This window comes from Lineus longissimus, chromosome 1 (genome assembly GCF_910592395.1).
Source record: "Lineus longissimus chromosome 1, tnLinLong1.2, whole genome shotgun sequence".
Lineage (NCBI taxonomy): Eukaryota > Metazoa > Nemertea > Pilidiophora > Heteronemertea > Lineidae > Lineus > Lineus longissimus.
In genome coordinates, this window is record NC_088308.1 from 21,525,665 (window position 1) to 21,552,493 (window position 26,829).

The window sequence follows — 26,829 nt, forward strand, 5'->3', positions numbered from 1 at the left end:
TTTCTAGTCATTGGTTGATTCAGTTGAAGCAAAAAGTCAATTGTGACATTGTCATACATGTAGTTTACCAAACCTTTCAACAGTTCTTGCTTAATTCATTTGATGCAGAATGCCCACATGGGTCATTGTCATAGTTTACATTTCAACAGTTCTTATTGATTCATTCCATGAAAGATGCCTACGTCGATCATTGTCATAGTTTACTAAACATTTCAACAGTTCTTGGTTTATTCATTTGATGCAAGATGCCCACATGGGTCATTGCCATAGTTTACTAAACATTTCAACAGTTCTTGTTTGATTAGCTGCTGTAAGAAGCCAAACTGCGTCATTGTCATAGTTTATTAAACATTTCAACAGTTCTTGGTTTATTCATTTGATACCAAAAATGCCCGCATGGGTCATTGTCATAGTTTACTAAATATTTCAACAGTTCTTAGTTGATTCAAGTGGTGTTGGATGCCAATATTTGAAGTTGTGTTTCATCATTGTTTACTAAACATCAACAGTCCTTAGTTGATTCAATTGATACAAGATGTCTAATCTTGTCATCGTTTACTAAACTTGCCTACTTGTGTCATTGTCATTATTTACTAAACATTTCTATCCAGTTATCGGTTGATTCAACTGATGCAAGATAACTAATTAAACATGCTCTAACAGTCCTGACATGTAAAACCATTCCATGACAGGACTGTCAGACAATCATTCACAAACATTCCCACTGTAAGAGCATCAGTGTTGAACAGCATCATTTATTATATTTGTAGTGATATTTAAGGTCAACGATCCATTGACTAAACTAACTGCGCATTGAAAGTATGTAACCTTGACTGAGATTTTTCGCGGGATTCCATCGTTCATGACTACAATAGACAACAGTTTTCTGATGGCTCAATGAAGAAGCTACGCAATTGATTCATGCCCGTCTGTACCCAACCTCCAAATAAAGAGGTCACTGCGGAATAAAGAAACCGGTTTGAAAAGTTTGCCATCTGGATACATCAATCCGTCCATTTTTATTGAAATGTAACAATACTCGCACACGATGATTACTTTGTAAGTCCTGAAACTGGCTCCTTCAATGCGCTTTGCGAGAAATGTTCATATCAATAAGCCTACTGCAAACATAATGATTTAAAAGAGGGAGTGATTTCAAGGAATTCTCTGCGGAAGACCCTCTGATATCAATATGAATGCCTTTTGAATACTGTTGCCAAAGCAAGCAGAGGACTGGTGCTTATTTCGATAGAACATCTCGTAACCACCTTGGTACTAATCGGCTTGAGCTTTTTCTTCAAAGACGGAGTTAAAATCTCAAAACTTTAGGATGATGAGAACTTGTTGTTGCTGGAAGCAATTCTAAAAAACCGACAAGGAGAATGCTGGGAATGCACGTCTGGCATCGATTTCCAATAATTGGCTTATAGATTTAAAGAGAAAAAGGAAAGTTCTTCAAAACATATTTTATTTTACATATACATATAATTATAAACATGATACAATAATTCGAAAGCAAAAACAAACAGCTAGGATATCAAAATAACACTATGATACTACACTGGCTAGAGCTATAACCTATGTAAACATTGATGTAGAGTTTGGTCTCCCGCATTCCATTTCATAAAGGGGTTTGATTGATGGTCCAAATTTTCCACTAGTCGAGGTGAATGGTATATCACGGCCAATACCAGCACACAGCTACCAGTCCTCGGTTCTCCATCTGGTGGATGTTGCACAACCTATCGTCCGGCATTGTCGATTAAAGTTATACCCGTACAGTATATCATGTAGAATTTGATTCAGCTATCTAGGTTATGTTTGGCGATGATCGGCCATGAACTAAATGAGCAGAATACATGAAATGACATGTAATGGATGTGTGGTAGGCCATCTGCAATGTAGAAGTTGGGATTCCACGTGTGACAAGTCATTCGATGGAAGTTGCTGTTATACCGCACGACTGCCCTCATTTGTGCAAGATATAAAGGCAAAACAATAGGTGAGGGCGCATTTAAATGCACTCCGAGCTTTTCTGGACAAAGTAAGATACTAAAGGTTTGGCTCTATGTCGACACAGGTCTTACAAAGAGTGCTAAATATTTACAAAAAATCTATGTAATGAACTGAGATGAATGTGTGCCAACTTTTTTAGAAAATATGCTCTATAGCCACTGACATCATCATTGCGATGCATGGGGATCTTCTTCTTTTTATGCACATTCTGTAACGGATACTAAATTTACCTTTACACCAGATATTCCTTTAGTAGTGTAAAAATGAGTAAGTGCTATTTTAACGAATCAAGCTTGTTTATTTATCAATAATAGCGCAATATATATGTACAGGTTACTTTATCAATTGAAGAAATGCATAGAATAAGTAACAGATAGTTTGGTCGGATACTAACACATTTCTAGTCAAGAGAAAGTTTTGATAGAAGTGCTTATCGAAGACCGATTTTGAATAATCGCATATTCATGTTAGTTTCCAATGATTGTATTAGACAGTCATATAGTCCGAAACAGTGGCATTCAGCCATTTAATCATGTTTCATTATTATCATTTACTCAGACGAGGTATCAAATCATATTAAAATGTCATACAACGGAGGCCCATGCGTTAGGCGCCTGTTTGATCTGGATGAAGCTAAATGCAAATACCACCCCAGTTGCTCTTTGAACGCTGGTTACTCCAAGATGAAAGTAAGTGGAAGGCCTGGCCATGCGTGCCGTGAATAATCGTCCTTGATCCACAAAAAAACAACGGACAGTTCATTTTCGCTACCAAATCGGAAAATATCCAGAAACACATATTTCTCCTTTATATACAAGCATGAAAAATACGAGATCAAAACACTACCAATTGTTGTCACACCAAATTGCAACAACATCGCTGACAGAACTATCATTGACTGTCGAATAACAGGAACGGAGAAGCATATCAATACAACGTACTTCGCGTCATGGCGGTTTGCAGTGCAGCTACATGTACGCAACACACGCGTTCTTGACCTGTTTACCTACGAACATACTGATGTCGTCATTCAAAGCAAGCGACAGATGGAACTGTGGTCGCCAAATGTATCTTTCCTGTTGTTTTGCTGGTTTGATAGTTCCATGATGCATGCACTCTGTGTGCTCCTAAGCTAAGAGGTTAGTATCTTAATAGATCGATCTGGTATAGCTAGTTCAATTCTTCACACTGTAGTCAAAACAACTTTAGATTCCTCTGCGCGAGTAAATCTGATGAGTGTAATTTTTGGTCCATCATTGGCCACATAGTACATTGTACATCGACGTGTCATCAGTCATGTGCGGCAACAATCGAGTTTGCAATAAGAAATATCATTTACAATAGAAAAGCTGCGCAATGTACAACAAGTATTCTTCTCATTCTTGCCCCTTGTCTTCAAAGCGTGGTACCATGGAGTGGACTGTGGGGCAAATGTAAGGGGCTGTTCGAGCTGTCCACATTACTGTCCCTGTTCATCACAACTTCAGCAGCCTTGCTCTCCAGACCAGGTATCAGCCTGATCATGTCGTCGACCTCTGAATGTCGTTTTAAATAGAGGGATATGCAGCAAACCGCCGCACTCTGACTGGCAATGAAAGCTGAGCCACAGAGATAGAAAGAGAAGCTGTACTGGTAGGCGAACATTGGCTCCTCGTCCGCCCCGGGCCTCGGGACATGGCGTATCTCGTCATTGAGTTTACTAATGAAGAGGATTATTCCCAGGGCTAGGATCATGCCTGAAAGACCAAGAGGAGGTATAATCATAAATTTCCATCAGGATAACAGCAGTCCAGTGAAAGGAATGTTGGTGATGAAATTTTATAATGAAACTATCTGACATGTATCATCCCTAAAAGGAACGGAGGCGTTGAATACTACATGTACAACCAATTTTCACCAAATATAGGAGTGAATTTTGCTAAAGCTGCGGAGATAGTCTTCGTGCCTAATGGGATGGCTATTGGATCAGCAGAGGAAAAAAATTATATGATAACGTTACTGCAAATCACAAATCATTTCAGACAGAACAGCATTATAAGCCGCGCAGAGATCAAAATGTAATCAAAATGACCACAACGCAATACTGACACCGTGTACATGCTGCAAGTCAGCAACTTTCGATGATCTGAAAATCACATACATGTACATGTACACTAGACACAGGTTGCGTGGTCAGTCAAGAAGGACTCAACTTGGCCGCAGGCCGCAGAGGAGTATTCCAGCAATGGCGGAAACTTCAACCTCGATCAAACTGGCTTTCTACCTCTTCCACCACAGATTTTTCAAATTGGGTCAGTTAGTGGGGTACCCAAGTGATAATATACTAATTATTGGCTTGATATCATCTAAATCCTACCTGACACGATGTAGATAACAGCAGCAATGATGGTCTTGCAATCCTTCTTGAGATGACCCAGTGCACTAGTGACGAACCCTGCCACTAGTAGCAAGAGACTGATCCCTGGCATCGGGGCGATCGTTTTGATTGACTCTAAAATAGAAATAACAGGTATTAACATATATCTATTTAAAACGCTTATTTTTTTCTCACCCGGGTCACTAGATCGGAGAAAAGGACGTGAACACACGTCACTCTGCATGGTTTGCGATTTTGTACACCACTCTCTACATCTCTGGAAATTGGCTCTTGGTGTTAACTAGAAAAGCTGTTACATTGTCTTGTCTTGGTACAATTTTTGTGGTAGTTGTTGTTACATTCGAAACAATTCGCGAATGATGTATATGTAACTTGGCTCTACATCTATCCTTGATTAACCTAAATTTGACTTGATGACTAGTTATAACACCAAGATCAATTTCAATGGCGAAGCAGCGACTCCTCCCGTTTTGAACGCTAAGAGTTTCGAAAGAGTTCACCGCAGAATGGCGTTCACTGACCATCTTTCTCCGTCCTTAAAGAGAGGTTCGCTACTATTAAAACGCACAGAAACTGTATGGAGTCTTCAATATGTAACAACCCTCGTTTAGCGAGACAATAATCCAAAGTTGCTGTATATTTCTTTAACTACAAAAGGTAAACCACACATTAAACATGCATATCTAGGAATAACGACATAATGACGATAATATAACATGCAAGAGGAATAGAAGGAGAAGAAGAAGTCGTGGAATGAGACATGGATATTAGAATACGCTAAACAAGTACGTGATATAGCAGAATTCCATTGATCTCTCTGACAGTTATGGTGTGCAATATTTTAGGGGAAGAGATTGTTCTTGTACACGCAGAGCATATATATTGTCTTTATCAAAATGTGCATTAGAATGCAAGAGCAGGGACGACTTGGAACAAGTTTCGAGGAATGATGCGGTACTTGGTTACCAATGTAATACTTAATTTTTTTAGACGTGATATATTAATTTCAAATCTCATGGCTGACCATTATTATAATGCTCCAAATACACTATTTTGATATTCTTATAAACAGACGAGAAAAAAGATAAAAATCTGATCTATCAAACCATTGGTAAATTGGGGAAATTCATGTTAGTATAACAACAGCATGCAAGACTACTATACCTGCACCACTGCTTGTACAATGTTCATTGGCATTTCTTTACCTCGACCACGTTTGAAAAATATATAGCCATCATGGAGACTTTCGCTGCGACAACGGGATGTAACTGCCATTATGGGGGTTATTTCATTCAGAAATTGTCGTTTCTTTTCTTGCTTGCACTTGCAGCGGTGAAAATAGCCTGTTTAGACCGGACATGCTATCGTTTTTGTCCACTGGCCGAACACGCCGAAATGTTTGTATCTGAAATGCAGTCATAACGCTGCATGATGGCGTCCTAGCTACCTATTCGATGTTTGAAGTCATGTCTACATCACAGTGGGTCTGAAGAAGGGAAAGCAACTCTATACGTGTACATGTAAATGTATACTTTTACTAGTCGGATCTGGGTGTTCTCCACATTGGCATGGTCCCGACCTCGTAATAGCCAATCAGATAATAGGTCTGTCGCGAAAGCGTCCATACTGACAACATTTAACTGGAGGGGGAGGGAAGAAATAATGCAGGATGATGACACTGTTTGTTTTCTACAAGTTGTTCCTGTAAATCTATCCTACGAAAGTCATATAGCATGCAGATGGAATATTTTCTTTATGCAAACCTAGGATAATATTCAAATATTCATTATCCGTAGTTGGCGCTGCTGGATTGACGGTGACGCTGGCTTCAAACGCAAGAACACAATGCAGTGTAAATATTAAGACGATGAACTACTCACTTACAAGATGTCAAAAAGAATGGGATAATACCATACCAAAAGGTTCTTCAAGTCAACCCATTTCGAGAACAGAGGAGGCTGAACTCTCAACAGTTAACGTATCCAAATGGCAACTGCAAGACTTATCAAAGAAATCACCTGGACATTGACAAACTATCCAATATGATGGGATGTGTGTGTGGGTGGTGCCAACTGTTAACCAGCTTTTTTGATAAAAAATGGCGCCGAAGCAAAATCAATGCGACGTTCAACATCCTGCGATAGATGGCGCGCTCCTGACGTCGATGCACAACACCGCTCTGCAGATGATGCGATAGATGTTATGATGCGAAAGCTCGATATTTAAGACAGTGAACGTTCTATGCAGCCTTCCATTGATATTCGTGAAACGGATGCGAAATACGTGTTGAAGCTGAGGGGAAGCCCGGTGAAGTGAATGTACTTACCCGCGGCGGAACCAGCGAATCCGGGCCCTTCCATCAACGGATCGCTCTCTTCAAAACTTGAGAAGTAAACAATGTTCTCACAGCCTTTCTGGTTTTCTGAAATAGCGAAGAGAAGTGGTCATTTTATATAAGTAAGACGCGGCTGTCATACACCTGCGTTATGTAAGTAGAATGAAAGCACTCTGGCACTGTCACAGACAGTTGACTCGTCTCGAATTTCTTTCTCATACTAATTCGCATGGGGGCTTCTCCTCTATTGAAGAAAGCTGGAGAAAGGGAATCGGAAAGATCACTGCACGTGGCTGTATAGGTCCAGTGTGGAAAGGGGAGTAATTTGAGCTGACAATCGACTTAAATCTTCCATTTTTTTATTTCCTTTGCCCGTGGATCTTGAAGCGTAAAAAGAAGATATACCACAGCAAATTCATTTGGCAAGATACACTATTGATTTTTATTCTTTCACTTATATACGGATAATGGGAACTTAAACGAATTTTCCATTCGAATTCCAAATGAATAACATTTTGTTTGTGTTCTAACGTGATGCTGGAAAACAGTGTTTTCTTGATATCTATTTTGACTGTTTTTCACCTTCACCAACACTACTGGGGCAGAAAAACCAACCATGTCAAATCTAATAACACTGCCCTTCATCTCTTCAATGAATAATTCTCTTATAAGATGAGATAAATAAATAGATTAGTCGATCCCCATGAGACCGGCTGCCGAATATGAGTGACTCCCAGTCACTCATTTGGGACGCTTTCAGACTGATTGCATGGACCCACGATAAAGTGCACCATCCAGAACTTCCACAACCTTATTCCATTAATCTCAACCAGATACTACCGGGAGCATTAATCCACTCGTGTCTGACCACTTACGAAGCCTGTGATCCCCTTCAATAGAAATAGGACGTGACAGTTTAATGCAGCCGGCTTTAAAATCGGAGTTTAGGCTATAACTTGATTGTACTGTAATATAGATACGGCGCAGGTACATTAGTTTGCAATGTGTGCCATGTGATAATTTTATTGTGAGTCTAAGCAAGTATAGATTCTAATGTATACTTAATCGAAGTTGAGCTGCATGAAGAATTTTCGACATTGCTTCCCAAGAATTTCTTGTCGGTGCTTTTGGTTTAGGTAAGCCTCAAAATGGACTACCAAGATAGAAACCTTTCGATTACATGAATTTAAAAACACGTCATGCACGCCGATCATTCTCAACCATCGTTGCCAATACAACCCCACTGCGTGCTGCGAATCCATTCTATCGTGATAAATGCATTGTATTGGAAGAACCGGGTGCTTTCACTCGCGTGAAATATCCAAGAGGATTTTGAGCCAGAATTCTGACATTCCATGGTGTATCCGAAATGGGCTGGAGACCTACTTCGCCATCATCAACCACTTCGATCTAATCTCGCGATATACATATCGTACCGGCTGTATCACCGGGGTTGAAAATCAACGCAGGAGTGTACGGAAAATCTCTCGGCCTATCCCAACCTCACTGAAACAGATCTTGGCTTAATCAACTGTGGGATGTTCCGATAACCAATTGCGACTCCCAACTGTCGAGCCTGACATGGATTAAGCTAACTAATCAGCTTACTAATCTCAACATATCTACGTATTGTCGACCGCCGATGAGCTTTTTGTCATCTTGAGACATCAGGTCAAGGTGTCAGGTCGTGGAACCATCTGAAGGCTAGATAGTCAAGATTATTCAACAACTGACTTGCGCAACAGGACACGAAAACAAGATTATGTTTTTAAAATTTAAAAGACTGGTTAGAGCTATCAGCAAGTTTAAGCGGGATTCGGGATTTGGCCGAAAAATCTATCGGGAATCGGGATGTAGCATTTTTTATATTTTCATTTCAGGTAGCTTGCACGCTCACATCTTAGCTGGAAAGCAAAATATACATGTAGTAAGCAACATTAACCAGACATTTTATGTATCTTGCTATCATCTATTTAATGGTATGTACTAGAAAATTGCAAGTCACAAATGTAGGAACGATTTTGTGATAATCAAAATCCCTTTTACGAACGAATGAAAGGATTTACAACACACCATTAATATCAATTTACTCCACATTATTGGCACGGAATTGCCCTATACTGGCTACTGTTGTGCAAATGACGGTATCCTATTTACTAAATCATGTAAAAGCACTATCCATCTTGCGGCAAATCAAGCACGTGAGCCGCCACATCAGCGCCAAATGAACGTAAATCAACTTTTATGTCGCGTCTCGTTCGAGTTTCATTTCCCCAATAAGCTATTCCTTCCCTGCGTGGGACCGAATCGGAGTTTTATGGAAGGTGCCGGCGCCAAATGATACATCCCGGCGAAACAATGTCGCTCCTTGCCACTGTGGGATTGCTTCGTGTGATGTGTCCCGTACGGAGTGGACAGCAACAGCCTCCGAAGGTCTCTCGCAGGAATATATACCTAAATGTACTTGGCTATTTTTAGGACTGTCCCTATCCAACAATACCACGTGGTGGCCGAAGATTTACGGACTGTTTTATCTTGGTAATGACCGTATGCATGACCAAGCCCCGTCCTGACCTTGGTCATGACCCTGACATTGGCTTCGTTGTCTAGCTTGCACAAGCAGGTTTATTCTTTTTGAAGTAGAAAAAATTATTTTCAGGACGATTCTCTCTTTAGTTACCAGTACGACAATGGCGTTGATCATGTTACCCATATGCCACAAGAATTCTCCTAAAAGCAATTCAACGCCTATGAATAAAATTGAAATAATCCGCCTCTGCGGGATAGAGTGTATTCGACAGATACAACATGAAGACCTCGCGAGAGGAATATTATGTATACATTACTTCACCAAAGGCGCATATGCATCAGCTTACGAAAGACTGCCGCGAAGTGGTAACATTGAGACGCTATCAAATCATGTAAGTCTCCGGAGGCGCTGAAGCCATCCATTTGTAGCGCGCAAGGTGGCTTTTCATGTCAGCTTCAATGCATATCTCTCCGCATAACCGAGCTGAGCAGTTTTTTCGTCACTGAGCACCGCAGGTTCTTTTTTTTGTAACAATGCATTTTTTGCAGTGTTCGTCGAAAAAAAATTATCACTCAGGAAAATTCGTTCTAGCTCATGAAGGTTGGTGATGGATAATTGTTTATGTTATTAAAGCCACCGTGGTTATTTTTGATTGACTGAAAATACACTCTGGTGGCTTTCTGGTCAAATGTTCTCCTGCTAGCCTTGTTTTTTTAAAATTTAAATCATACCTCCAACTTCGTTAATTCATTTCCTAATCTCAGGACCTTCGATGAGCTTTCTCCCTTGACTTGCATGCTAACTGTTAACTGGAGGGTGGGGCACTACACTGACCACGTACTGGAGGGTGGGGCACTACACTGATGCTTATATCATTCTCACGGCTAGTTAGATACGTCATCAGGCAGAATATATGTGGCTTCTTTATCATGAAGGATACCATATAAACGTAAAACTCAGTGATAGGTATGATTAACACTTGTTCTATCGTGTGCAGTGGACGACAATTCTAGGTTCTGCCATGCTGGTTCTACAGGTTGTTATAAAAATAGATGATTCCTTCATACTTTGCACCTGCCATGATTCCTGGTAGATTGTCAACGCCAGAATATTTGAACCAGATACATATTCGTCAGGCAAAAATCCCTTGCAGAAAGCGATTTCGAATCACCTGTCACGATCGACGAGACGTCAGTAATGGTTTCATCGTCCTCTCGCCTTGTTAGTTGACTGTTGGTGACCTGTAATGGAACTACTGATATGTTGACTATACGGTCGCTGATAGATTATCTGTCTGTTAGAATATAATCGAGATTCAGAATATAAGTAACATGTTGGATGAGCAGCGAAAGAGCCAAACAGACGTGCTAGATTTTAAACGGCCATTCGCACCATATATAGGAGAGGTTTTGAGTTGCCTGTACCGCACCCATAAGGATATGTGCCCATACAGACGGAATATCTCTTACGTGGATCGAGCCCATATGAATCTTGTGATTCGGCAATAACCTGATTAATAGTTCCCACCATACCAAAATATTGTTTGACTGTTTGTGAGAATGAGCAATGGAAACTGATGAAAGGGGCTTAAAAAGGGGACTTCTTGCCAACGTTTATCGTTATCGTTTCTATTCCCGGGGTACGGCAATAGCTCATTATTGCCATATTACGATTTGGATCAAAGGATCAATGACACTAAAACAATGAAATATATCATATAAAGAAATACTCCACATTTAACCAAACAGACAAGACAATCATGGTTGACAGTTGCTAGTCATGATCTGTAACATGACATGCCATGGCAAGTGCACCCATTACCTCAGGTTTTATCAGATAAAATGCCATTACCAACAGCAAGGTTAATTCATCTACCAAACAAAAAGCTTGCCACTAATGACTGTTCCCGATTAGGAATTCGCTTCAGCTCAGCTATGTGTTTAGCAATCCTCATCAGACAGCGAGAAGGGCTATTCGTCCTTATTTCGTTATCCTATTTAGCTAAGATAATCACTGACTAGAGCGTTTGCATCCCGATTTGGCTTCGACGCCCAGGGGATAGGGGTGAGTCTGCCTGACATTTTGCTCCATAAAGAGTTGGATAGGGCTGTAGGCCAAAGGACATGTTTGGGATGGGAGATAATTACTCGGTTAGTGGCCACCAGTGGACTGATGAATGATGGATAGGGATAGTTGTAGGATACGGAAGCGGTGCAGGCTGATCACTCGGACCCGCGCAACCTGGTAATTGATCAAATGATGGCAGTGTTTGGACGTGGGGCATAGAAATGAGAAGGTAGCATACTTAAGCATACCAGTTGTTTGCCTCGGATTTTTTTTCAAAATCACACAATACACCCCTTGATCACGTTTGATGAGAGTTCTATAAAACACCATTGAAGTTTTAACAATAACATTCTTTTTTCAGTGTGCAGGCGGGAGTAGTGTTATTGTTAGGTAATAATTCTTCTTAGCGTGACAACTGTTATTTGATAGGGGGAGATATGGTAGGATAGGAAGGAAATCGTTTTATTCAGTGTTATCGATAAATTGACGATCTATTAAACTTTCCATCATTCTGTGCATTTATCGTAATGTCTTCAGCATTTGTCGATGTTCTCTCTACTCCTAAACGTAAAAACACACATCTTCATTATTATCAAATTCGTCTAAATCATATTCCACTAATGGGACCCATCAATCATCTTTATCGAATAACTCAACTTTTTTGGTCGTATTGTTTGTAAATCGAGCGTTGTCTCTTTGGTTAATATATCGTTTACGTCAATGATAGGGTCATTGAGTAACAGCGTTGATTATACTCTTTTTTTACCACTGACTAAGTATCTAGTACATTTGCTCATGTGTAAAAACTCATTCTGTGGGGGTAGGTGCGACATGTTAATGTTTACTGAGCGCTTATTGTTACCACACACATGCCCATAGATTTCCATACGATGCTCAAATTTTATGATACATAGTACAATGATTTCTCCGAATCGACGGAGTAGAACAAAGGCGTAGCTGACAACGCACAGTCCTCAGGCATCAACATTTACTCAATAATATGAACCTTTATAAGAATTAGAAATACGCAGTTTTATAACTGCGACCCCTGGGATGGTTTTGTCACCAAAGCTTCAGGCAAATGCAAACTTCGAATCTAGGGTAAATATTCATAAACACACTAAAAAATGCAAAAACGGAGTTTTGTACTAACTAAGTTGGTATGAAAATGCGATCTCACTTTTCCTCTTTTTTATTCTAATTCAAAGTACAGTGGAACCCCGGTTGGCGACCACCTCAGTAACGCGACCACCCCGCCAACGCGACCACGATTGTCCGGTCCCGAATGGTTTCCTCTCTAATTACCATTAAGAGACCCCCGCTAAGACGACCACACCGGTACCCCGACCGCGACCACTGGCTTGGCCGGTCCCAAACTGAAAATCAACCCCGCTAACCCGACCACCAGGCCTAATTGCCGTAATCGGTCGCGACCGCGGCATAGTAATTAGCACCTCGCTGCCAAGCTTTGTTGAAACGGGGACAATGGGCATGGGAATACATATGAAAACAAAAAATACAATGTTATTTTGCAGGTATGATCAATTGTATAAGTGTAAATGAATAAATAAACTTTCCTTTTCTAACGTTTTCATGGTTTATTTTCATTACTGAGCCAGTTCAGTACCAGACAAGCGCACTCAGCAGCAGCGAAATCATGTGATTTGCGTGATTTGCATATGAACTTATAATAAACGGCGGGTAGTTTGAAGACCACACTTATGACAATAACAAGCTTGCGAGACGTTTGAATGTTTTATGATATGGAGAACTTGGTTGATTTACTACAGTATCATTTTATATTTCTTTAAATATTTTGACTGAATATAGACTTGATTAAAACTGTAGCATTACTCAACTCATCTTCTCAGGTGTGAATTGCTGATGAATCTTGGAACTCGCCGCTAATTTATTTTCGCATATTTTCGGAATCATACGACAAGTTTACTTCAATCGTCACAAACAGTCGGGTACATGGAGGATGATTCACCAAATTGCCCGCAAATGCGTCACGTCGGGCAGATAATGAAACTTTGCGGATAAAATGAGTTACAATATTACCTTTTCTAACTCATTCTGAGAATGTAACATGTAATTTTATCGACGAACTGTTCTTGCGAGGCATGATAACAAAACTTTGGAGCGTGCATCATCTCAATCAGGCAGCGTTGCTATGGTAGTACAGCGTACACACGCCATGCAGTCGGCAATTTTGGCGGTAAAAATAATCATGTATTTCGTCTGGGGATTCCCAACTTCCCTAACACGACCACCCCGGTAACACGACCACTCCGACCACGGTCCCATGAGTGGTCGTGTTACCGGGGTTCCACTGTACATTGTATGAATAGATTTTTCAGGAGTGAATGTGAATTTCTGATTATTGTCTGATGAAATGCACATCCTGCCGTGGGCCATTACGAAGACAGTCAGCCACTCTATACTACACTACCGGTTTTTGATGGAAATATTTTTCACATCTTTCCAGATGAAGACTGTTGAATATTTAAGAAGAACTGAGAGAACAGGTCAAGCCCTATCACTATCCCAGCTCATTTTTTCTACAGCTGAACGCGCCTTACGAGAGGTACTTCCTTAACGAAGCTGCCATAAAAGTTTATCTACAGCCACCCTGCCGGAGGCCAGTAACGACCTCAGCTACTTACAAATATATAATAAATCATTTCGGTCCTTTGGGGTAACCATTGATTAGTCATTACCAACATCACGCCTCCCAGTTGTATGATAAAAAGACGCACTTATTCATTCTATGTCTGATACAGGCCAGAATCGGTCACCCTGTCAATTACGACCAACACTGAATGGCTTAGGCTGATGTCAGCATCAAAAGTAGCAAATGGGCAGTGTGTGTAACTTCATTACTCATTGCATCTCGATCAGTTGGGACATTAGTTGTGACAAGACTAAAGAAAACCAGTTCGGGCCTACAACTCCACTCATGTTTGAACACTTAAAAGACACAGCAAAACCATTGACATTGTTACTGATAACAAGAATGGATTAATCTATACTTGCTGATGATAACAAGAGGAGATAACAAACTAAGATCGTCGTTAATGAATGTCCTGCACCATATCAACCATCAGAATCTTTCCCGTGAAAAAATACTTCGTTATTTACTTTTTGAAGATCTCTTTTGTTGAATTATAAAGTGATTTGTACCAGATAGACTGATAGACTTCACTATTTGACAAATCGGGACCCGATTAACCTTTGCCACACAAGCCCAAACCGTCGACACTAACTGCCGATATAACACTGGATCGGTGACCAAATACTTAACGGCCATCGCTGGCGACTAGTCTTCCAGGGAAACCACTGCGAACATGTTATTAATGGAGTCTGACACGATTTGGCTGGTCTTCGATAATTTAGTGACCAAGGAAATTGGTAAAGTGGTTAGCTTATTGCTGTGTATTGTACTGGGCCTCATTTAGACACCATTCGGGGCAGCCAAACTATAGGCAATTCGCTTTTGCCATTTAGTAAAGAATTGTTTGTAACAGTTTCCTGTCTGAGTGGACTTCAAATCTTTTTTTTCTTCGTTTTAGGCCATATTGGCGTGGTGAATGTGGTCAACGAGGGACACCATACACGAATATCAAACACATTAGTTGCTACAAGGCTCCATTGCGCCACATTATCGTCAAGAGTCCTTGGAACTGACAGCCAGAATGACCAAAGTGCTCTTATTATGCTCAAGAGAGCGGGTCTACGGGCAAATGTCGTTTAATTTGATTCTATGTCACATCTCTCATGAAACTTACCATCGTTCACAACTAAGGGCAAGACGGTACAATCCTATTGCAATATTGACTGTGACAATATTCAATCGCCATGCCAAATAGTAATCATGTCAAGACAACACGATAATATTCAAGATGGGAGGACTAATAGTTAGTCTTCAAAGAAAGAAAGCCACATAAAAGACCTCAACCACGATTTGCCATATTGCAGTTAATCAGATCGTTCATTAGAGTTCATGAAACCGACTTCTCTCTTTGTCACTTCCCATGCATGTGGTATATTTGGTAATCTAGCAATTTGCTGGTTGTCACTTGCAAAACCGAGACCAGACACATGTCACTCATAAATTACATGCCATGCGTGTAATGATATTTGAAAAACATCGTAATCTTCCCAACACAATAGGATATTATTTATCAATTGCATTCATATATACGAGTGACAAGGTTTTTTCTCATCGTAACAGGCGTTTATGCAAAGCCGATTACGGCCGTTTGAAGGTTGTTGCATCTGGGATTGGCCGTCATGAGCGGACTTAAAGGTCGTCAGTGGATCTAAAGGGTTAAGGGGGGGTAGTCAATTATAATCAAACGTATATATACAAGTCAGTTTACCAACTCCGAAGACTTCTAAAGGTTTCCTTCAACGCGGTGCGTAACAAGCGAAAATGTACATTATCTATTTGACAGAACTCACAGAATCTTTTAGTGGATATTAATCTTCACTTATCCTAATTGCGGAGTCATCTAATCTCATTTTCAATCCGTTGGGGAAATATTTCACGTTTAGTATCACAGTTAAAAATAGAATCAGTAAAATCGATTTTATGACAGCTCGCCACATCCCAAGGTCTTCCTTTTACCCGAGTAACGATCTTCTGGCAATACTGTCCGACAACGCTGCGGACTGGGGTAAGGACCTCTCAATATATTTTGATGATGCTGAGACTGAATACATAGCAAGTTGAGCAACTGTCGCAAAATATACTTCGATGAGCAATGCAGTGAGACATTTCAAGAGCAGTGAGTATGCAACATGGAAGGAACAGTTTTTTTACGGAGATCGCGGTTCAGAAAGGATCAGAACGTGTTCAGATAAATGCTCTTTTAAACACCTTAGGATGAATTAAGGTAGTTGACGATGTAGCCTCCATAAAACGAACATATGAAATTCATAACTCGTGTCCGGAACTCTACTTGATTTATGTTATTGATTGTCTTGTGAGTTATATGGATCTGCCTGAGTTTGACTCGGTGTAGAGGATATTGCATTTTCGTTTATGGAATCTACTTTGTAGCAACGGTCGATTAGAGGCGATTAATAGCTCTAGCTATCTTGGAAACGATGTGATTACTTTTGAGTGTTTGTGGTGACCGATTTCATCTCCAGAGTAATGATCTGAATTATTATAATAGGCTGTCATTTTCGATTACCGCGCTTGATTGAATTGATTTTCGCAACCAATATAGATTTTGGTTTAAGCAGTGTCTTCTTGGGTAGTGGCGTGACGTATCAACTTCTTTTACGATTGCAACTTAACATTTTTACATCTACATGTAAAACAACTGTCTATTCGCGGAAGGGTAAAGTCTTAACACCAGTAACTGTGAGTTACACTGGGCTGGAATACCAAACTATACCGGCTGCTACACCGGGTCTCATGCAAGAATGGGATCTGATATGCCATGCTCCCTCAGCGAATAACTAGATTATGTAACACTGGACATGTCTACAACGGAGGTAGAGTACGGTCTCCTGTTTTCTTGTTATAACACTTAAGCCCTGACCAACAGCGCTGAAGTAGAAGCTTGGCCAGCTCGATAACACATTTTGTTATGGGCATTCCAGTCACATAACCAGAAACAACCCTTATTGGGCTGTCAGTGGTGCGTGGAATGGGAGTGGAGACAGACAGAGTGTCATTGAGACAATTGGCGGCCAGAACAAAGGCGAAGTAGGCTGCTAACACCTTATCTACTAACCCATAATCATAGATGCCAAATACCAAAAAATGTTTTAAAAGCTACTGAAAGAAGGGAAACTGCTAAGAAAAGACTTTCGAAAAATCACTTCATTACAGTCAGATCATTGTTCATAGTTTAGATGTAACCGCCTTGAAACGTCATGATAGGGTTCCGTTGACGTAACATACGGTTTCCAATGTCATCAAAAACGTCACACACATGTTTTGAATTTTGTTCTGCCAAAGAAAACCATGGGTTATTTCCTCTTTTTTCTTTTTTTCGAAACGGTCCCAGAGCATTGTCGTTTTGCACTGTTCCTTATTACTTTTCTAGTGGGGAATATGCCAATCCGATGCTAGTCACACGCTACAATATGTAATCGTTTCAAACTGCTTTTACGTGCCCGAGCATAGGAGTCTTCGCCTTTATAATGGTTTATCATCAGTGGTGCTTGCCCATAATGTTGATGTTTTGAATGTCGTTATTACGACAAGATGATGACCATGGCTTGGAATACTTCTTGCACGTCTTGACATGGTAACTGCTTTGTTACGAAGAGTGATTGCAAATAATATATTCTGTTAGTACATATAAGTAGACGATAAGTTCGGTAATTAAGAGAATTTTGCGCAGATTCTGCAGAACCTTTGAGCTTCTAAGAAAATTCTTAATACGCTGTTCCTGCGTGTACATATATTTATGTAAACATCTTCTCTGTAATCTTTTTGCAATCGTTCATTGGTATTCTTGTTCATGTCTGGCTGTTTGTACATGCATTGTCACCCACAATATATTCGCATGATTCTAAAACCGCGTTACAATAGCACGTTTGAGGCGGATGCTAGGCTTGAATCCCTCAGTTTTATGTTTCTGATGAGAAAATTGAGACTGGGATGTGTATGGAAAAAGTGACTTAGTTTTCTTGCTTTGCCGGCCCCTTCTTCTACATTGTACCATTAAAATGACAAATACAAAATAAGACCCTCACGACCACGTGGAGCCGTCTATCACCAAATGACTTCGTCGTCTCTGAATGACCATCCTGCCTCCATATCTCGGCAGTAAGTGCTGCACTTGGCGTGACTTGTGAAGAAAGACCACCATGTAAGAGAGGGCCGGTCGATTCATGGCCCGCCTATTAGCCCTCAGACGTGTTCAATCGGAGTACGTGGGTGAAATACTTCTTTATCTGTCATTACCATTACATGGACCAAGTGCTCATGAGTGGTAGACCAATGCCCCTCCAAGTCTTCTTCCTTCCTGTTTGCAGGATGTATAGTTCGAGGACCGGTACTTCAACCAGTCTTCCTTTTTTTATTGAAAGCCTCTGCTTCAACGTAGGCAAGAAATTTCAGCTTCTTTTCTCTAGATTCGGCACACAATAGCAATATCTTGTCGTTGACAATGCTCGTCTTAGCATTTTATGCCCATAAAGCGTCCCCATTTTTTCAAAAACGTCATAAGAAATTTATTATTACCATAACGCCGTTGCCAAAAACAACAATTTGTGCTTTGCGATAGATGCAGATAACATGGTACGCAGACTCATCATCATTAATAAATTGCAGCTGAGAAATAGTAAGTCCTTGAGGATAGCTATAAACGCAATGCATCACTTACAGTGCGACAAGAAACGCTGCATTATATACGAATCCAGGGCTACATCGATCCTCTGGGTCTGGCTTGTGTGTGCCTGTGATGCCATGATCCGTTTGCTTAGTTTGACCAATGATTATACAGCGTGACATTTTTATCGTCTTAAGCGTATTGCTGGAGAAAAGGCGACGACATATTGTTGGTAAACATTAGCATTAGCTGCTTGGAGACCGTAGTGTACATACAAGTGAGTCTCTGCACACACTTTAAAAAATCCATCAGCAGATAAGTCTAAGAGTGGTGCAGGGTAAAGACGTATACTTCCAGGAGTTAACTGCAGGGACAAGCGAAAGCAGTGCCAAAACGTACGCTCCTGACTCAACCGGAACACCAATATTTTATACCTGCAATAGTCGTATAGATACATCTCAATCAATAAATACTCTATGACCTAAGAACGTCCTATTTCTAAGTAGTAGTCTCATCAGTAGGACGCATCATACGAGGTTAATTATAGTTTTGATGAGACTTTGGTAAAGGCTGTAACTTATGATCTCCTATATGATTTCGAATCATAAATCAAGATGAGTTTTCTGATTAGATGGTTGCCGTTATAATAATAGCAGTCATAGGAACAGCAATTGTAGCTATTAGTAATCAGCTCAGCATGTTAAGTTTGGAGGGATTCTGCAAAACAGAGACATGGCGACGTATTACAAGTCACACGTTCGTTCAGGGTTTTTTTCTACAAACTTCGCTCTGTCGTCAACAGCAATTCCACCGAAGCAATGAATGTATGTTTGATTGGTTGTTAATAGCGACGATTCAATTTCCTCGTGTCTGATAACGAGACATTCTTCAGCAACTTTTTCCAAATTGGAAGTTAACCCAAATTGGAGTCTAGCTCATGGACTAAAAGGATATTTTAGGATATTCTTTTGGACCGGCGCTTCTGGTACTGATAATAGGGAACATATTTTGAATAAAATAGTTCCCTTTTTCTAAGATTACAGTCTATTTGTTAGAGTTAAAATAGAAGAAACGTACTTTTAGGGAATTCTCTCGAAATAACGTTTCGAGACATTTCAGCGGGCGCCATTAGAAGGTTCGCGAGATTTAATTTAAAACGAAGATTATTGCATTCCGCATTTCAATTCGATTTAATGTTCTCCCGGGAAATCACCAAAGTTTAAACATTGGCTGAATTGTCTAATACTTAAAAGCACATCACTATATATGTTATCAGGAGGTTATTGTTACATTTTGTATATAAAACATGAGGTCATGGCTACATTAAGAAAGACTCATCATTTTGCTGCCATTAAATCTGTTAATGGCGCAACATAATTTCCCATGGTGCATATTACATGGAAGCGGAAGCAGTATGTTTATATGTTGAACTTCATTGTGATCGTGAGTATAACGCGTACTATTCTATTTTGCCAACAGCCACACAGAGTAGTTGGAAATCCTGGTTACTTTGAGACTGAATCCCTTTGGGGAGTGGGAATTTGACTTATTTAAAGACATGAACTGCCCAGAGAACCGAGATAACAGTGGATTGGATGAGTGCGTGAGACAGCAACATAAATTCTTACACGGGAACTGATTGATGAATAACGTTTTAAAATAATCCCCATAACCTCGTTTTCAACACATTAGAGTGACAATCGTCTTTGAAATGAATACCAGAAGAACTAGTCGAAACGATATTGCCAGAAACATTTGGATAACTCCGCGAAGGTTGCGTCCAAGGAACGTCTGTTGGAACAAGCAGGCCTTGCTTGTCGTCAGAGCATCTTACCATCACTGCAGCTCTTAAACCAATTTCACCGCTTACGGCAGAAATGCGGTACGAAAGGTGGGTGATGCGAGAACGTATTCGGAGGAAAAAAACACACACTCTCAGTCAATTCAAGGATTACTTCTGCACGAACAGCCAGCTTAGGGGTATCCGTTCCAGCAGTGGATCCCCATTGCCTGAACCGTTCTTGGTATAAGTCTACTAGGAAAGACACCAAATCTATGGGTTTATACAATTAACATTGCAGCTGCCGCTTTGATTGATGACCAACATTCTGTCAACGACTGTGCGAGAGTGACTGCTCACCATTATCCAGCTCTGTCTCTGGCTCTTGCTGCTCTTGGCCATCGGAGGGAGTCGGTCTGAGAAACACCGTGTCTGAAAAAGGGAAAATACGTTCTGGATAAGAAAAAAATACGTGCATTTTAATTTTAGATGAAAAAAACTTGGCAAATCAGTTGTGCACAAATGACCACCTGAAGAAAAATGTTTGTTCCCAAAGTCATGTTTAATAAAATACGAAGTTTGAAGAAATTAGTTTCGACGCCTAAAATGAGTCACAGACGTCGAGATTAAAAAAGAATGCAAAAAACTAGAGCAACATTGCTGACTATGTCCGTTCAATTTTAAAAAATCATCAATATAACCCCGGCTACATGTTCTTCAGCCTTTCAACACGACGTATAATTGGTTTCATCCAACAATACATGGATCCACTCAGAAAAAGTATGTTATAATCAAACCTACTGAATTATTCACCTTCATCATGTAATGCTTCTCTAAAAGGATGTGCAGCGTCTTTATATTAGATAAAGTTGATGGCAAATCTCATTACACTTCTAAAGTAGAGGGAAGACAAATTGGCCTGGAGATTTGCATTCTGTTCAATTAGATATTCCTCTCATATGCTCAAAACACAACGCTAATATTAAGGGATGTGAAATGTTGAATGTAGTCTGTTTTAGTTTTGTTGGTCCTGGTTCTGGACGATTTAACAAAGTTACTTTGTAGGCAGAGTACACTCTTGAAAATAAAGGCTTTGGAGCTTTTGAAAAACCACTTAGGGTATTTCAGCCAACAGAAATATGCACCCCGTAGAAAGTTTTCGGAGAATTGATAAACCCCGAAAGATTTTTGAGCCTTTAAAAAACCTAAACGGCTTTTTTCTAAGGGTTTTTTCCTTGAAAAACATCTACGGGGTGCACATTTGTTGGCTGAAAAGCCCTAAAAGGTTTTAAGAAGCTTTAAAGCCTTTATTTTTCAAGAGCACACTCACGTTCATTCCTTGCATAAATAGGACCATAGAACGTTATCAGGCTTTTATTTTAAGACACGTGGACTTGGAAAGTACGTTATCCCAAAAGCCTGCTGAATTCTTTACCTTCTTTATGTAATGTTTCCTTAAAAGTAATCTACTTTTTTATACTGTTGATGAGAAAATGTCATTACGCTTTCGGAAGACAGAGGCAAATTGGGCCGTAGATTTGCACTATGTCCAATTAGCTAGTCCCGTCACTTGCTCAAAACACAAAGTTAATCAAGGATAGTACACTGTTTTATTACATTGTATGCTTCAGTATAGGATATTGAAAGCTCAATGTTTCACCGAGTTTGAATCACTCTTTAAACTGAATTACATGTACTTCACGTTGTGTTTGTAAAAAGAAGAATATAAACATCCCCATTCCGTCTTTTGAAATATAGAAGTTGGTGCGACTAATGATTGCCCATTTTTCCCATTTTTGAGCAGTTGTTTTTAAATATTTAGAGCAGGATATATCAAGAAATGCATCATTCGTTGATTATTGACTAAATACGTCTCTATCAGTCGAGGCAAAGAGATCTCACTCATATAATTCTTTGCCATATTGAAGTTCGATTCCTGCCATCTCTAATACGACAACAGACAGATTAGACACTGGTATTCACCTTGTCACATTTGCTGGAGTAGATGTCAGATTGATGGATTAAGATGCTAAAGAAACTCACGAAACGGCTCAAAATGCAATGCTCTTATCTAAAGTATCTTCCTTTTCTTCATAACGAAAAGAACCTTGCTGACATCTTTAGAAATCAGCTTTTAGTGCAGAAAGAAACCACCACCATTATTGACGTCAATGGACGATCTAAGAATAAGAAGAAATATGCATAACACGTTGTTGTCAATTTGTCTTTCATTATCTTTCTTTTCATCATCATATATCATGTTAGATTATGAATGGTTGCTTTAGTTCTGGGTTAAAAGGAACCACTCTTAATAGCCAAATTCACCACCGTTCCATCAAACAGCTCATGGAAACAGCTCATGTGCAGGAAGCGCTTGAAATGGAATTCAAATCATACGCAATCAATGTCACATTAGATGAAACATTAGCGAGAACAATTCTCCGGTGTGCACTCAAATAAAAGCACCGGATAATCAGAATTTCGAATTCACCCTGCTCCTGAAGCTTTGACGGAAACAAAGATAAATTTCGGATTTCATTACTTTTTCTCCGATACTCCATTCCGCGCCTGCGGGGATACTTTGAGATGCTTAGCAATACGACTGAACGATTAGAGATTCCTCAGGCGGAGCGCCAGAGGCGTGAGAGTAAATGATGATACTTCATTTACGACAGTTATCTAGAAGCGATCGCGGAGTGTCTTTGAAGATTGCTGTTTCCCTCAGATGAAATCCCAAGTCGCGTGCTGTGTTCGATCCAGAACATTTCATCCTTAATTACACGGTTACGTGATTTCGATACAAATTGACGTTTTGAAGATGATTACAGTTTACATGGTTTTATCAAGGTATTATGCGACGGCTTTTCTTGATATCAGGCAAAAACATGTACATGTTCATGCATGTGAAGACGTACAGAGTATGTCTCAAATTTGATTTTTGTTTCTTAAAGACTTCTGTTGCCTATTAAAGGTGGCTGAAAGCAGATCCCCATCTTTCCTTCCTTGAGCACCGTAGGTGACGGTTCTCACAGTGCATCAGTCTTAAGCATTCAGGTGATATGCACTAGTAAGCTACCTGGATGAGTATAAGTTTCCATACCGCAGCGACTCCCTGTCTTTAAACAATTCTTATACTGCCATGTGTTTGCCTTGAATATTCTTCATTGTATCCACGTACAGGTGTCTGTAAGACTTTAGAAGGAAAGCATCCTTAAAGGATACAATTTGTGGAGTGTTGCCACTTCGTCAATTTTTCATTCAGAGGTTGTCAGCTTTAGCTATTGATTACGTATCGGTGTGAATTTAGAAAGACATGCTCATGAAAATGAAGTGACAGAGGGATGATCTATTTCTAGTCTCAGCAAGACATTAGTGTCAAGGACGAGGTCTGGAGCAGTTGGTCGGGTTGCTCTGATGGAATTGGTGTATAAATGTATTTAGCCAAATTGATGAATATGTATGGATTTTGAAGTTAATTGAGTTCTGCTGGATATCTTCACTAATCCGGGTTGGACCAATATTGCAGTATGTACAACAAGGCATCCAAAGTTGCTGTAGGCGACAGTAATAGATCTAGAGTATTAAACAAACTGCTCTAATTTATTCTAAATTACCCAAAAAGTGTAAATTAAAAATGAACATGGCCCGGCCCCTAGATTTTGGGAGTGCGTAGGCCTACCTGACAAAGATCTTTCCAATAGCCGATATTTGCGTAGGCGTGTGCATTGATGGCATGGACATAATTCTTGGATTACATGTCTTTGGGAAAGCTTTCCTGGGGATACTGTAAGTGCTTTCATTCCAAAGTATGAGAATCGAGGTAAAGCGAAATGTCAGATACATTATATAGTAAGCAATTTCAAAAATTGTCAGTAATGATAACTGTTGAAAAATAAAATACTTCGAACGTTACATAATTCGAATTTATACAATCCCAAATCTACCACTAGTCAATACTGATTCTTCCTTCTCAACAGAACTGTTCCGTAGCACGTTTTTTCTTCAAAATACAATAAAGCGTTTTTTACGTAATGGTATTGAAAAATCTTCCAGATAAAAAGCTTACCACACAACACAGTTACGTTATCGAATTTAAAGCTTCGATACCGTAAACCGTCACAGGCAAGCTTTTTATTTTGGCGTATTTCGGGCGCACTTTCGGTTAAAGAAATCGAAAGGAAAACGCCAAGACAATTTTTTTCGAAAGTTGACAAAATTTGCTATCAACTTACTTCACGAACGCAATTGGTCAGTTGACTACATGTATTAGCCAGTTCGGTGGGGTCAGCTGGGTGAATTCGCATGGTCAATTCTACCAAGGCTCGGCCAACCAACCTGAACAGTTGGTCAGTTGGACAACAAAAATAGAAGTACATTATACTTACTTATATCCTGTGTGCACATTCTCCAGAATCCAAAATGTTTATAGATGCTGGTAGTTTGGTTCTTACTTCTCAAAATCTCTTTAGTTTGCAGCCAGAAGTCCGTGGCTACGGAAAGGGCCAAGAGAGCCGCCGCGGAGGCCCCTAGGAACAGAGCAATCAGCCCAAGCATACGCGACGTGCAATGCATATTTGGAAGACGGAACATTGAAAGGCACACGAGATACTCCTGAAGCGGAATTTTGGTAGAGCCTTTGACTCTGTCAGTAAAAAAACAGCTATCCTGCAAAGTGTGTTGCCGACATAATTGTTAGAGTAAATCAACTCCAAGTCTACTGATGTACTGTTTTGAAGGCAAATAGACCTCCGAAAAATAATGTTTAATCCAAAATTACTTGACAATTTTATCAGAGTGAAATTCCTTTAAAGTACAGCAAAAAATTACAATACAGGAACCACAGATGACACATTGACGTTTTCAACGTGCATGAAATTGGCATTGCTGCAACATCTAGATACCAATGCTCAAGCCGGATAAGTTCGTGCCTGATCTGATGTCGAGCAAAACAGGCAATTTCCAATGCCTTCTCCGCGACTCTGTTCCAGTAGTTGCAGCTGCGATCGCGGTGACCACCTTGCGGTAATTCCTCACTGTGCGCCTGGCAGGAAACAAGTGACGGCGGGCTGATGTATTATCGGTTTTCTCGATCACGTGAAAGTGCTGCTCCATCAGGGGACTTGCCTTGTCTCTATCGTTGGGGAATTCAATTGTTGGGCCAACGCATCCACCTGAGCCGCAACATCAACAGTATCCGTGATCGATGTAAATTATTGCTCTTTAATGGGCCGCCGGGGGTATGCTCTGGAACAAAATAGACGCTTTAATGAACGATGTAAGCAATATGTCAGCGTCATTCTGCATCATCCCTTGTCTTTATTTCTGAAGATATTTAATAACATGGTTCGAAACACGTAGGAACAACGTCAGCTCCTTCTACTCCCAGATAACGTTGAGCGAGATAACTGCTAACGGAATCGACTGACGACAGTTTCTCTGGTGCTGCATAATGACCTTGTGAACAAATCTTACCGCCAAAAACCCCCAAATAACACATTTTCGTTCATGAACCTGGTTGTAGCGCATCCCGTATCGCTATAAAAGCACTATATGCGAATGGTTCACCTCATCAGTGCACAGATCATAGGAGATAACATTGACCCCAACAAGACTATGCCATATAAAAGTCATTGAACACTGGAGAATAATGTAACAAGTGTACAACATTAGTCTCTGGGTCTTTGGGTTTCATATTGGCAATGATGTACATGTATTTATAGGGGTATTCTCATATATCTGTCAGTAAACATTCGTATGATTCTGGGCAATGGTTTTTTTGCGCTCGTGTAACTGCAAATGACGCACATCAACTCAATCATGACGTCCTCCTCTTCTTAGAGGTTCACTGATGTTACTGAACAGTGTGGAAGCGATTGTTCCATTTCCCGAGCTTCTACATTCAGTCAGTCATGTAGCAAGCAGCGACGTACACAACGCCGATACGCATTTTATCGTTTCAATGAACAAGCTGATTTTGACAGATTCCAACATGTTTTGTGGTACACCAGAGTTACATGTGCTAACCAACTTAGACATGTTAGAATGCAAGGATATCCTCGAGATCATAAAGTGGTAAGCAGTTTTTCAAGATGATAATGAAACACAATGCAGTTTTTAGTCCTGCTGATACTACAATAAGCTTTGTTCTCAGTAGAAAGGCTCTTGGTATTCAAACAATGCAGCCAACTCCCGAAAAAGTTGAATGCGATGGTCCACATTATCAGCATTTCCTTTTCCTCTGTCGAAGGTTGCGTTATCCATATAATTTCAATCGTATACAGCCGTAACTTATACTGGTGTTCCTGACAATATACGGTAAAACATGCTTTCAGTTGTTGGCTAATCATTGCTTAGGGTCCAAATTCTCATAATAATCATGTTATTATTTCGCTAAGACACTTGTGACTCGTACTGTCACGAATAGTC

The 26,829-nt window shown here is 40.1% G+C and overlaps 1 protein-coding gene across 2 annotated transcripts; it reads right to left on the minus strand.

The window, feature by feature from the left end:
* Positions 1-1,500: 1,500 nt before the first annotated feature.
* On the minus strand, positions 1,501-26,419 carry LOC135491967 (voltage-dependent calcium channel gamma-7 subunit-like). Of its 2 annotated transcripts, XM_064777969.1 has the most exons (6): positions 24,789-26,419; positions 20,764-20,835; positions 6,720-6,815; positions 6,157-6,219; positions 4,373-4,507; positions 1,501-3,752 (listed from the first exon to the last, which is right to left on the minus strand). In XM_064777969.1, the coding sequence occupies exons 1-6, from the start codon at positions 24,991-24,993 to the stop codon at positions 3,412-3,414; spliced, it is 912 nt and encodes a 303-aa protein (XP_064634039.1). In that variant the 5' UTR covers positions 24,994-26,419; the 3' UTR covers positions 1,501-3,411. The 2 variants fall into 2 exon arrangements, with proteins under 2 accessions (XP_064634039.1, XP_064634047.1); XM_064777977.1 differs by lacking the exon at positions 6,157-6,219.
* Positions 26,420-26,829: the final 410 nt, after the last annotated feature.